The sequence below is a fragment of the Cetorhinus maximus genome, chromosome 27 (assembly GCF_964194155.1).
Source record: "Cetorhinus maximus chromosome 27, sCetMax3.hap1.1, whole genome shotgun sequence".
Classification (NCBI taxonomy): domain Eukaryota; kingdom Metazoa; phylum Chordata; class Chondrichthyes; order Lamniformes; family Cetorhinidae; genus Cetorhinus; species Cetorhinus maximus.
Genome location: NC_135905.1, coordinates 30,253,314 through 30,265,564, shown reverse-complemented (window position 1 = coordinate 30,265,564; position 12,251 = coordinate 30,253,314). Strand labels below are relative to the sequence as shown.

Sequence of the window (12,251 nt, the reverse complement as noted above, 5' to 3'; positions counted from 1 at the left end):
CACTTGCCTGGATGAGCTCCCACAACACACAAGAAGCTTGAGACCAACCAGGACAATGCAGCCCACTTGATTGGCACCCCTTCCACAAACATTCACTCCCTCCACCACTGATGCACAGTAGCAGCAGTGTGTACCATGTGCACCAAGGTCCCTTAGACAGCAGCTTCCAAACCCACGACTGCTACCACCTAGAAGGACAAGGGCAGCAGACACATGGGAACACCGCCACCTGGAAGCTTCCCTCCAAGTCACTCACCATCCTGACTTGGAAATATATCACCGTTCCTTCACTGTTGCTGGGTCAAAATCATGTAACTCCCTTCCTAACAGCACTGTGGGTGTACCTACATCACATGGACTGCAGCAGTTCAAGGCAGCAGCTCACCACCACCTTCTCAAGGGCAACTAGGGATGGGCAATAAATGCTGGCCCAGCCAGTGATGCGATGCCCATGTTCCATGAATGAATAGACCAAAAAAAATCTTATGATGCTGCATCATTTAAATCAAGTATTTACTGTGGCAAATTCACACCAATTAGCCTTTTAAGTCAGAAATTCAGAGATGAAACAAACAAGCCATTGTTCTAAAAAGGGAATAAAGGTAAAAGGCTGCAAGAGAGAGGAGAAAAAGAAAAACAAAAAGGAATTGATGGAAAAAACACATTTACTCAAATAGTCTCCAAAGCTAGAAAGCCAAGTGCTCCAAGGGGAATAGGACTGACGCCGAGGGCCATTATCCCCAATGGCTCGGTCAAACTATTTGACCTCTGAGGGGATCTGACTATGTATGAGAATCTATGGGGACATCACAGCATCAAGTTTTTTCATTTTAATTTTGTTTTTGATTTAGCTCATTGAGGCACATCACCGACCAACACTTCTACAGGCCTTTAGATTTCTGAATTACCATCCATTAATAAATTCTGCTGTTAGATCGCGAGGCAGACCCCTCTTCCCAAGGGGAGTCTAAAGCCTTCCTTTGATGAGTCACTGCTTTTTAATTTAAAATGCAGCATCTCAAATGGGTCCAAGTTGGCAGGGATTCCATATTCCAGTGCAGAATCCTGCTGATCGCATTCTACTTGGGGCAACTCGAGCGAGGCTTGTCCCGGGTGCTGGGCTCTCTGGCTGGCAGTGTTTATGTTACTGCTGCCCTGGCACCATCTTAATCCAGTCACATGGGCACGGGTGCTGTTGCCCTGATGAAGCAGTAACGTGAGCAAATGCTACATCCCCTCACCTTCGACTCACTTGCTTCTGGTCACAACTCAACTCAACAGCGTCTAAGAATCAGACTTTCGTGTGTCTGATTAGACGCCTCCCAGGCCCCTGCCTGTTAGGTGTGTCCGGTGGGTTTGGTACCATCGTGATGTGAGCGCACGGGTGTGTAGAACTGACATTGCATTAGCTCCAAGGCCCCGTTATTTATTTTTTTTTAAAATAGGGTTTCCAAAAAATATTTTGAAAAAGAATCAAAAGTAAAAACAAAATGGCAGAACTGATTTGTGCAGGTGAGGTGACTCCAGGTGAGGTGACTCCAGGTGAGGTGACTTTCAGGTGAGGTGACTTTCAGGTGAGGTGACTTTCAGGTGAGGTGACTTTCAGGTGAGGTGACTTTCAGGTGAGGTGACTTTCAGGTGAGGTGACTTTCAGGTGAGGTGACTTCAGCCTCAGATGCCCAAATTCCTTGTTTTTATAATATAGGGGGAGACGGTGGGATAGCGGCAATATCACTGAACCAGCAGCACAGGGGCCCAGGCTAATGCTGCGGGGATATGGGTTCAAATCCCACCACGGAAATGGGTAGAATTTAAATTCAATTAATAAATCTGGAATATAAAGCTAGTCTCAGTAATGGTGACCATGACAAATATCGTCGATTGCTGCAAAAACCCATCTATTTCTCCAATAACACATACATGTTCTAATACATACATAAAAATTAGGAGCAGGAGGAGGCCATTCGGCCCCTCAAGCTTGCTCCACCATTCAATAAGATCGCGGCTGAGCTGAATGAAGCCTCCCACATACCTGTGCTTTTTGAGGAAGAGAGTTCCAAAGGCTCACTACCCTCAGAGAAAAGGTTTCTCCTCCCCTCGGTCTTAAACGGGTGACCCCTTGGGAAGAATTTTACACTGATCAGGTGGGCGCCTGTCCGACCTGATCAGACACAAAATCGCACAAGGTGATGCGGACAACCATCCCGATGTCATCCAGCGCTCGTGTGATATTTCGGTGGGCGGGCACACGCAAAAGTTGGAAGTGCGCCCACCGACAGTTAAGAGGCCAATTAAAGTTATTAAAGGTTCAATTGTCTCCGATATTTCGTGGGCAAATCGGCCAGGCAGAGTGCATTTTCCATGAAACCTCATCCATTATTAAATGAAAGAAAAATAAAAATCTACGGACAGCATTTTTATAATCTGTATGTTCAGGTGACTGATTGTGATGCTTGGACATTTTTTTTTCCTGATTTTAAAAACTTCATTTAATGTTTTTCAGCCCTCGCCCACGCCCACCCTCCTTTGCCCCCACCCAGGCAGCACTGAGCTTTCTCAGTGCGTGCTTCACTCTTGCTGGCCGTTAACGGGCCAGCCAACGTGAAATCGCGGTCGGGGGCTGATCGCAGTCCGTTCACCGGTCAATCCCGGACTCACCGACCTAAAATTTCTGTCCCTTATTTTCAATCAGTTCTAGATTCTCCCACCAGGGGAAACATTCTCTCCACATCCACCCTCTCAAGACTCCTCAGGATCTTAAAGGTTTCAATCAAGTTGCCTCTTTACTCTTCTAAACTCCAGTGGACACAAGCCCAGCCTGTCCAATCTTTCCTCAGAAGACAACTCGCCCATTCCAGGTATTAGTCTAGTAAACCTTCTCTGAACTACTTCAAACGCATTTACATCCTTCCTTAAATAAGGAGAAGGAAATCTGCCATCCTTATTGGTGTGACATGTGACTCCAGACGCAAAACAATGTGGTTGACTCTTAGCTGCCCTCTGGAATGGCCTAGTAAACAATGGACCTTACCGGCAACAGTCACATCCCACAAGAGAATAAAAAGATAATTTAACTGTTTGAACAGGATGAACTCTAGATTATGGAGGACGTCATTAGGTCATTACTCTCATAGTTTTAGGCAATTGCAGACATTTATAAAACACCAGGTCCACACTTAGCCAAAAAGGCCGCCCAACAAGACCCGATTCAGAGTAGCCCTGAATTAAGGGATCGGGAATCACACGGCTCCATTTTTACCTCGTTATTTCAGGGCTCCAAGTTAAGAAATTATCTACAGGCTATAGCGGGATTAAAGCTAGACACATACGAGAAAAGGATATTTTACATTGAAGGAGTGCGGTCAACAGCAGCTGTCAATATGAAGCAGGAACTTCCATGGGCAGCATTAACCTAAAGGCCTCTCACTTGCCCAGCCACAGAAACTAACCACCGCCGAAACTAACCACCGCCGAAACTAACCACCGCCGAAACTAACCACCGCCGAAACCAATCACCGCCGAAACTAACCACCGCCGAAACTAACCACCGCCGAAACTAACCACCGCCGAAACTAACCACCGCTGAGAGCTTTGGTTTGACAGCTTTGACAGAAAGCAAACAGGAAAGACTAGAATTCCACTGGAGACCCTCAATGTGAATACAGGGTCTAAACACTAACTCAATAACACAAACTAAACTAACCTCACACTGGCATTGCATCGCCAATAGAAACCAGTGGAGGAGTGACAGACCCCAGTCCAGTTAAGATAAAAGCAAAATACCGCGGATGCTGGAATTCTGAAACAAAAATAGAAAATGCTGGAAAAACTCAGCAGGTCTGACAGCGTCGGTGGAGAGAGAAACAGAGTTGATGCCACCATCCCCTCCCCCGACCCCATCCCCTACAGGGCCGTCTGTTATTTGTTCCATGTTGTTCTTTCACAGAGTGCTTACCCTTGTTCTATTATCACATTCTGCTTTCTTACCTTTATGTCACTATCAGCACCTTTTTTATCCCTCACCACTACCATTAACAATCCCTTTTGTCCTTTTGTTCATGGCATCTTTATCAATCCCTCCTTCGTCCCCACCTATCGCCGGCCTTCCATCCAGCTCCACCTGCCCCACCCCCTTAAACAGTATAAATTTCATCACTTTTCCACTTCTCTCCAGCTCTGGAGAAGGGTCATATGGACTCGTAACGTCAACTCTGTTCCTCTCTCCACAGACCTGCTGAGTTTTTCCAGCATTTTCTGTTTTTGTCTCCCTCTAATTAGATGAGGTTATAAATTAACATTAAAAATAATCACAAAACGCCTGAGCATTTCAATAAGACATGGCCCTTAAAAATCTCTTCAAAGAGAAGTGAAATCCCAAACCGACAAAGGCAGTTACCTGATTAGCATACAAGACAATAACCTTTGAAGCCACGTGAACTCACTCCTCAATAATTTATTTAATGCATTAACTGAGCTATGCAAACCAGGATAGTTCCAGGTTCGAATCCAGGCTGCGCCCAGGAAGTGTGCTACAATTGGCAGCTGGGTTGATGGGATGGGTAGCATGGGGTGTGGAGGAGGATCAGTCCAATAAAATCCTTTGCTCAAACTGCACATGGAGCGAGGACCAGGATTGATCGTGTTTCCGTTGTTCACTGCCTTTGACTAGGATGCTGACATTCATATTCTGAATTTCCTCATGACTCCCAAACACTTGGGGTGAGGTGCTGAAGGTTAACTCACCGAGTCATCTCCAAGGAGACCATGAACATGCTCAGGAGAGATAAAGGTGGGGGAGTGGCGGTGGTGGAACGATGTAAACCAGAGCAATTTGTTTTGCAACCATCGCCAAGAATTAAGATTAACAATCATTACATATTTTTTTCTTCCTGAAAACCTTATTCATTAGGAAACTGAGGGCACACACAATCAATAGAGAAGTTCCACATTTCTCAGTCTAAATTACTTGCACAGCGACTGAACTGGTAAGGTCAGCTTGTAATAACATTTAAAAAGTACAACACGAGTCCCAGTGGAGTTAAAATTAAGGAACAGTCAGCTAGTCTGAGAATTGTTTTTTCTTTAAACTGCCTTACACTCCGAGCCAGATCCAACTCTGTGAGAGAACATCACAAAATAAAAGGAGGTGGTCAGATATGAAAGAGCTGCAATCGCGCATTGTGCATACCTGTGTGCTTTTTCTTCTGCCTGACTGGCGATCCCCAGCATCGCCCATTGTATCCACCTCTGCTGCCGAGCGTCAATCGACTCGGGATCTTCCCCTCCTGTTTGAAAGTGCCAGTCTCGCCTGGTGGTTCGCTGGGGGTGCGCTGAACATTCTCTGCGTGTGAAATCAAACGCCCACAGTCAGTAAACAGGCAGGTGGCTCTTGAAGCTACATTTTCAAGAGGAGATTTGAGGGGGGTGGGGGTGGAGAACCGAGGACAGAGGAAGCAGCAACAATTGTTTAACAGGGATAATGATATAAAATGTCCAAATTTCATCGCCCATGTTCAACAATCGCCATCTTTTTTAATTAAACTGCTGTAATGAACATTAATTCAATTACTTGCACCATCAAAATTGCACCTTAAGCAAACTCAGCCAATGAGGAAATTTCACATCCTCTAGAAAAACTACAGCTTCAAAATGCTGTGAAGTGAAAATGTTTAGTGGGTGTAAATCTGGCGATGGTATTACAGTTCACAAAACTCCTAACTACTCCAGTTTATATCTGAAAGACGTGTTTGAACACCCTTCACAGTTTAATCCTTACTCAAAGAGTCTTCTTTCTATAAATAGAATAATGGAGCAAGCACCTTGAACGTGTCCACAACACAAAAAAAACAGTCCATAACCCTTTTTCCTGATTGATTTAAGCTAGTCCAGAACCAAATTCACCTCACAACGTTCCAATTTACTTCCTGCTCTCTTTTTTTAAAAATCTATTCTTTCACAGGGGGTTTGGGTGTCACTGGCAAGGCCAACATTGGTTGCCCATCCCTAACTGCCCTTGAACTGAGTGGTTTGCTCGGCCATTTCAGGGGGCAGAGTCAACCACATCGCTGTGGGTCTGGAGTCACACGTTGGCCAGACTGGGTAAGGACGGCAGATTTCCTTCCCCAAAGCATGTTAGTGAACCAGATGGGATTTTATGACAATCGTTGATGGTTTCATGTCACTGATGACAGGCTTTCAATTCCAGGTTTATTCATTGAACTGAATACTACCAGCTGCTGTGGTGAGATTGGAACCGAGGCCTCTGGATTACTAGTCCAGTGACATTACCGCCATCCCCCATCATGTAATTATATTTATCTTCACCACATCACATACCTATAAACATACACACAAAACTATTAAGGTAATTATATTCAACAGCTTATATTTACATAGCGCCTTTAACATCAAGTGCTCCATGGGAGAGCTTAAAAGCAAAATTAGACATCAAGATACATAAGGCAATATTAGGACAGATGGTCAAAAACTTAGTCAAAGATGTAAGTCCAAAGTAGCATCTTAAAGGAAGAAAGAGAGGCAGAGAGTCGGAGAGGTTAATGGGGGGATTCCGGACTTTTGGATCGTGCTGAAGGCACAGCCACCAACCGCGGAGCAATTAAAATCGGGACAAGAGGACAGAATTAGATGAGCAGAGACATCTCGTAGGGGTGTGGGGCTGGAGATTACAGAGATAGGGAGGGGCAAGGCAAAGGAGGGACTTGTAAACAAGATTGAGAATTTTTAAGTCAAGGTGTTGCTCCACTGGGAGCCAATGTAGGTCAATGAGCACAGGAGTGGCAGTGAAATAAATAGCAAGATAATGGACTTCATGATTGCCTTTGAGTGCTAAAGACATGAGAAATGGTGCGTCCAAGGATACCAGTGGGCTGAAACAAGGTTCAAACAAATCACCTAGAAACAGTGTAGACACAGCACCAAAATCAACAATTCACTGGGACCAATCCAAGGGTCATATTATGTCCTGTTGAAATAGATTATACATAAAATTTCTGTTCACATGTTTATACATTGGTAAGATCAAAGACACTTGCAGTTACACCTTGGGAATTGAATCTGGGATTAAGGCCAACTCCTTCTCAATCAATTTGCTCTACTTCCTTTTCCTCTACCATTGACGCAACAGATATCCACAGACAGTACAGCACGGCATGTTCCGAATGCTAATTTAGCTCCATACGGATCCATCTAATCCTCATGTTCAAGAAAAGATTGCAATCCATAAACAAGGGTGGACCATTCTACAGGCACGGTCCTCATTCTCCACCAATGGACACAGGATGGACCTTACTTGCTTGCAATGGTAGCTTCTGAGATTTGGATCACTTTACAAAATCCATTACTAGATACATTATAAATAGTGCAAGCCTCAAGTTCAAATGGTAAACACTAGTAAGATGTTCAATCTTTTCTGAACAGAGGGGGGAATGCAAACCTTCACCCCATCCTTGCCCAAGGTGTGTATATTCACACTTCAGCAGGGGCGTTGCATAGCAACCTGGAGCACAAGCTTCTCCCTCACCCCAAAACCCCCACCTTGCCCAACCCAAGCAAAGTCAAGTCAGCAGAAGGAGATATTGGGAGTGTCCCACAGCTTGGGTGAAGGGGAGTTTTGAAGAAACACTTAAAAAGGAGAGAGGGAGAGAGGAACCGGAGGGCACAAAGACTGAAAAAAAGAACTTGTATTTACACAGCACATGACCACAGGATAACCCAGAGTGTCTTACAGCCAATGAATTACATTTGCAGTGTAGTCACTGTTGTAATGTAGGAAACGTGACAGCCAATTTGCACACAGAAAGCTCCCACAAATGTCAATGACCAGATAATCTGTTTTGTGTGATGTTGATTGAGGGAAAATTATCGGGTGAGGCCATGGAGGGATTTAAACATAAGGATGTCAATTATAACGCCGAGGTGCTGGGGATTGGGAGTGAGAGTCGATTAGAAAGGATGGGGGGGGTGCGGTGGTGGGTGAGCAGGACTTGTCTTGAGTTAGGATACAGGCAGCAGAGTTTTAGATCAGCTGATGTTTAATGGAGGAGGCAAAGGCATGGACGAGGGTGACAGCCACACATGGGCTGAGGCAAGAGGTGGACAATGCAGGAGATGGAAGTAGACAGTGTTTGTGATGCAGAGGACAAGGGACCGGAAGCTATGCTTGGGTGAAATGAGACATGAAGGTCACAAAAAGAGTGACTAGGAGGGGAATGGAATCAATGGAAAGGTTGTAGCAGGGACTGAAGACAAGGGTTTCAAGTCTTCCTAACATTCAACTAAAGAGAAGTGTAGCTAATATTGGAATGGATGACTGACAAGGAGACAGTGCAGATGTTGAGACGGTAGTGGTGAGGTAGAACTGGAACTCATCAGCTTAGATGTGGAAGCTAATGCCATGTCTTCAGATGCTAACACCAAAGGGATAGCATGGAGATAAGAGGAAGGGCGGAATGGATAGATCCTTGGTTGGGTGGGAGGGGGGGGGGTGGGTGGGGGAGCACTGGAGGTAACAGTGGTGAGGCAGAAAGGGAAGCCATTACTGGGAAGAGCCAGTGCTGGTTTACAAATTGGATAACTGGGGCATGGGAACAAGCAAAAAAACAAAATCCCGGTTAAAGTGGGAAAAGTAGATCTTTTGTTCTGCAAAGATGGAGAGATAACAATCTCCCCCATCTTGCGGGCAACATCCACAGGTTGTTGAACAGTTTACAGGAGAGATTGTTAACAATCCTTGTTCAGAATGCATCGTGGGTCGTTTTTTATTAAATCCCCTTAGAAAGGGTAAAGCCAGCAAAAGTTGGATAAACAATAATAATCATCAACAGATTTTAGAACCTGCTCCTCTTACAGTCAAACACTAAAGCAAATTTTAATGCAAATATATCCACACAACAGGCTTAAAAAAATAATCAACCAGCTTCCATTCCTGCTTTAAAAGGTTCATCTACTTTGAATGCATGGCAGATAAGTGAATGCATCAGCAACACAACTGAAATCTACTTAACGGCCATCATCATAAATACTGCAAATTAATAAAAGACAGTTCCCATCTCCAAGAAATATTTGTGCACATATTCAGGATGTCGGGTGCCAGGTATGGGATGATACAAGTTTGGAATTCGGCTCCCCATATTTAATTCGACTCCGTTCAGAAGCGCACGGTGCATCCTAAAGGCTTCACAAATGCAGTTATCCTTCTACATCAAGCAACATGCTTCAGCGTATCTCCACCAACCTGCTTCAGATAACATTTTAGCTTTCCCTCGTGAGGTTTTGAGTCCATTTTTTTTTACACAGAGAAAAGGGACATGGATAGCACAGGTGTGAATTTGTTAACACAGCACTATCAAAGAGACGTACATCAAAGGAGAATTTAAATAAGTAAAGACCAAATTGATTTACATCTAGGATGCAGTGTACACAGGGATCCATAAAAACGAACAATTTCTGTACAGGTTAAAGATCATCATCAACCCTACCCCTTTTTAACCAAAATAAATTTAAATATCGCTGAAGAGAGACTTGTTGCTGAAGCTTTTCATCTCACACTCACCAGGACAAATGCAAGAATTCCAAATTTCAAACACTCCCAACAACTTATACTACAGGAGAAAAGGGTGCTGATTGGTTGGCAAGTCCACCCAAGCGCTCGAGGGGTTGCCGTGGATAAAGAAAAATCTAAACATTAGTTAGCGTTAAAAAAATTTCCCGCAGTTTGTTTCATACGTGGGCTATTTATGGCCAATGGTGTCGCAAGACGCTTGAGACATGATGGTCTGAATGGCCTACTTGTGTGCTCTTTTATTCTGTGATTCTATGTCAGGGGGCAAAACTGACGTCAGCGCTGAATTTCAAACACCGCGGGGCAGGGTTTTCCAGTCCCCTCCCGCCGGCGGGATCTTCCGGTCCTGCCGAAGTGGAGAGAGGTTTGAATACCTTGCCTCCTCCGCTGCTGGGGAACGCGCCGCGGTGGGAACGGAAAATCCCAGCGTGTCGAGGAAACTCCTTTTCAGCTCGGAATAACTCCCCCTGGCCGGGACCCCTAATAACACAGCCACCATCAACTGCGAAATTTTACCTTCGCCAAAAAAATCAAGCTGAAAGCACAAACAGCGGTGACCTGGACCCTCTTTACCTCGGCTGAATACCCATTTACAAATGTTCCACCTCACGCTGAATTCCTGTGGACCCAGTCCAGGGCCTAAGCCAGCTTCGAACCGCTGGATCATTTCATCAGGCCCTTAATTATTTAGAGGGGGTGGAACCAACCGCAACCTCCAGAGGCTTGACAGGGCATTCCATCAGCACCCTTGTTATTTACTGGGGCAGGTTTGTCATTACTTCCAAGGCACCAGGCATGAAATGGAAAATCCAAGCCCTCCCAGTGCACACTGCCTGCACAAACAGCCGAATATAGCACTCGCAGCGTGACAGGAGTTTGCACCACCTTCAGCAATAACTACTACAGAATGCACAACATGCCCTTCCCTGCAAGCACAAGAGATGAATCATCCTGACCCCCTGAGGGAAAGCAGTTATGTACAATCGCTGCAGTAAAGACACCTTTTGCTCTTTGCTGTAAAAGGGAAAATAAATACAATTTCTCGGCTATTTGTTTAAAATACAATTATGCTGTAATGCATTTATAATGACATCATTATCTACAGCAACATATTGTAGTGTGATTCTCCCCCCTCCCACCCCCCATCTAGAGATGTGATGTTGCTCTCCTGCAAGTAAATAGGGGGCTTATAATGCTGGCCTTGTATTACTGCACAGGTTCAACTATCAGGCGTGCCTAGGGTTGGGAACCCTCCAGGATTGGCCTGGAGTCTCCAGGAATTGAAGATCAATCTCCAGGACATTGCTGTGTGCAACCCTGGAGAAAATTCATGGGGACGTGAAAAAAGATAGTTTTCTTTTTGTCATTTTCTTTGAACATTTCTCTTTACCAGATATAAAAATATTGAAAATGGGGAGGGGGGGTGGGGCAAGGCTGTTTGGCTAACGGTCAAGCATCATCCAATCAGGTAATGAGTCTTTTTGCTTTCCAATTGGTGTAGGAAGGCCGTATGTCACGAGGATGGATGTGTTGGCCGACTAATGGCCGGAGCGTGGGGGCAAATCATGTGATGAAACCACCAGGAAAACATTTGATCAGAGTTGGCAACCCCAGGCCCAAAGAGCATGGCCACATACCTCTGCATTGGACCCATGTTATAGGCCCCATCAATCATGGAAGATGATCTTTCAAGTTTTGTTTCTTAAAATGAAATTGAGTGGGAAGAAATGATTCTTTTTGACAGCTTATTCATTGAATCATTTGTGAAGCGTCGAAAACAAGTAAGTGCAGGAGGAAATCATACCTTGTGTGGATCCTTCCGGAAAGTTCTCTGTTGGAGTGTTCTGCACGGGGGCTGCCACGCTAGCTTGCTGAGGTGCTGAGGATGTGCTTGCCATCTGATGGACACTCGAGGCTGCCTGCGACACGTGCTTTGATGGAGATTTCTGACTGGCGGCCAGTGGCTTGCTTGACGAGTAGAACGAACTCAACGTTTGAGGTTTATGCGTTTGGCTCTCTCTGTCCAACAACTTGTCCAGGATCTAGAACGAGAAAATTTCCATCGGGGGCGGGTGGAGAGAAAAGAAAACCCTTTATAAAAGCCAGGCTCTTTAGCAAAGTTTTAACCAACACGGCGGAGAGTCTGAAGGGAGCTGTATTAAAAAGCGTCCAGGGAATTCACAAGGTCATCAGGGTCCCTGCATTTGTTAAACCTGCTCAGGTTACGACTGTTGCTGTAAAACTAATGAGTTGAATATTTTCTGCTGCCCGAGTCCATTTTGTGGGATTTTCCCACTCAAAGTGAATTGAAATATATCGGACCTGAAGAACATAAGAAATAGCAGCAGGCGGAGGCCATTCGGCCCTTCAAGCTCACTCCACCATTCAGTGAGATCACGGCTGATCTTCTACTTCAATCCCATTTCCCTGCACTATCCCCGTGTCCCTGGATGTTTTTAATATGTAGAAATCTATCGATCTCTGTCTTGGACATACTCAATGACTGAGCCTGCACAGCCTCTGGGGTAGAGAATTCCAAAGATTCACCACCCTCTGAGTGAAGAAATTCTTCCTCATCTCAGTCCTCAATGGCCTGCCCTTTATTCTGAGACTGTGACCCATGGTTCTAGACCCCGCCCTCCTCCCCCAACCACACAGCCAAGGGAATCAT

General features: G+C 45.1%; 1 protein-coding gene across 2 annotated transcripts in view; it reads right to left on the bottom strand.

Annotated features, from left to right (window-relative positions):
• Positions 1–12,251, bottom strand: part of zswim8 (zinc finger, SWIM-type containing 8) — a 188,356-nt gene that overhangs the window by 21,381 nt on the left and 154,724 nt on the right. For both annotated transcript variants that reach the window (XM_078531005.1, XM_078531003.1), the window contains 2 exons: positions 11,385–11,622; positions 5,189–5,341 (listed from right to left, as the gene is read on the bottom strand). In XM_078531005.1, coding sequence (XP_078387131.1) covers positions 5,189–5,341; positions 11,385–11,622 — 391 coding nt within the window. The remainder of the gene's footprint in view (positions 1–5,188; positions 5,342–11,384; positions 11,623–12,251) is intronic.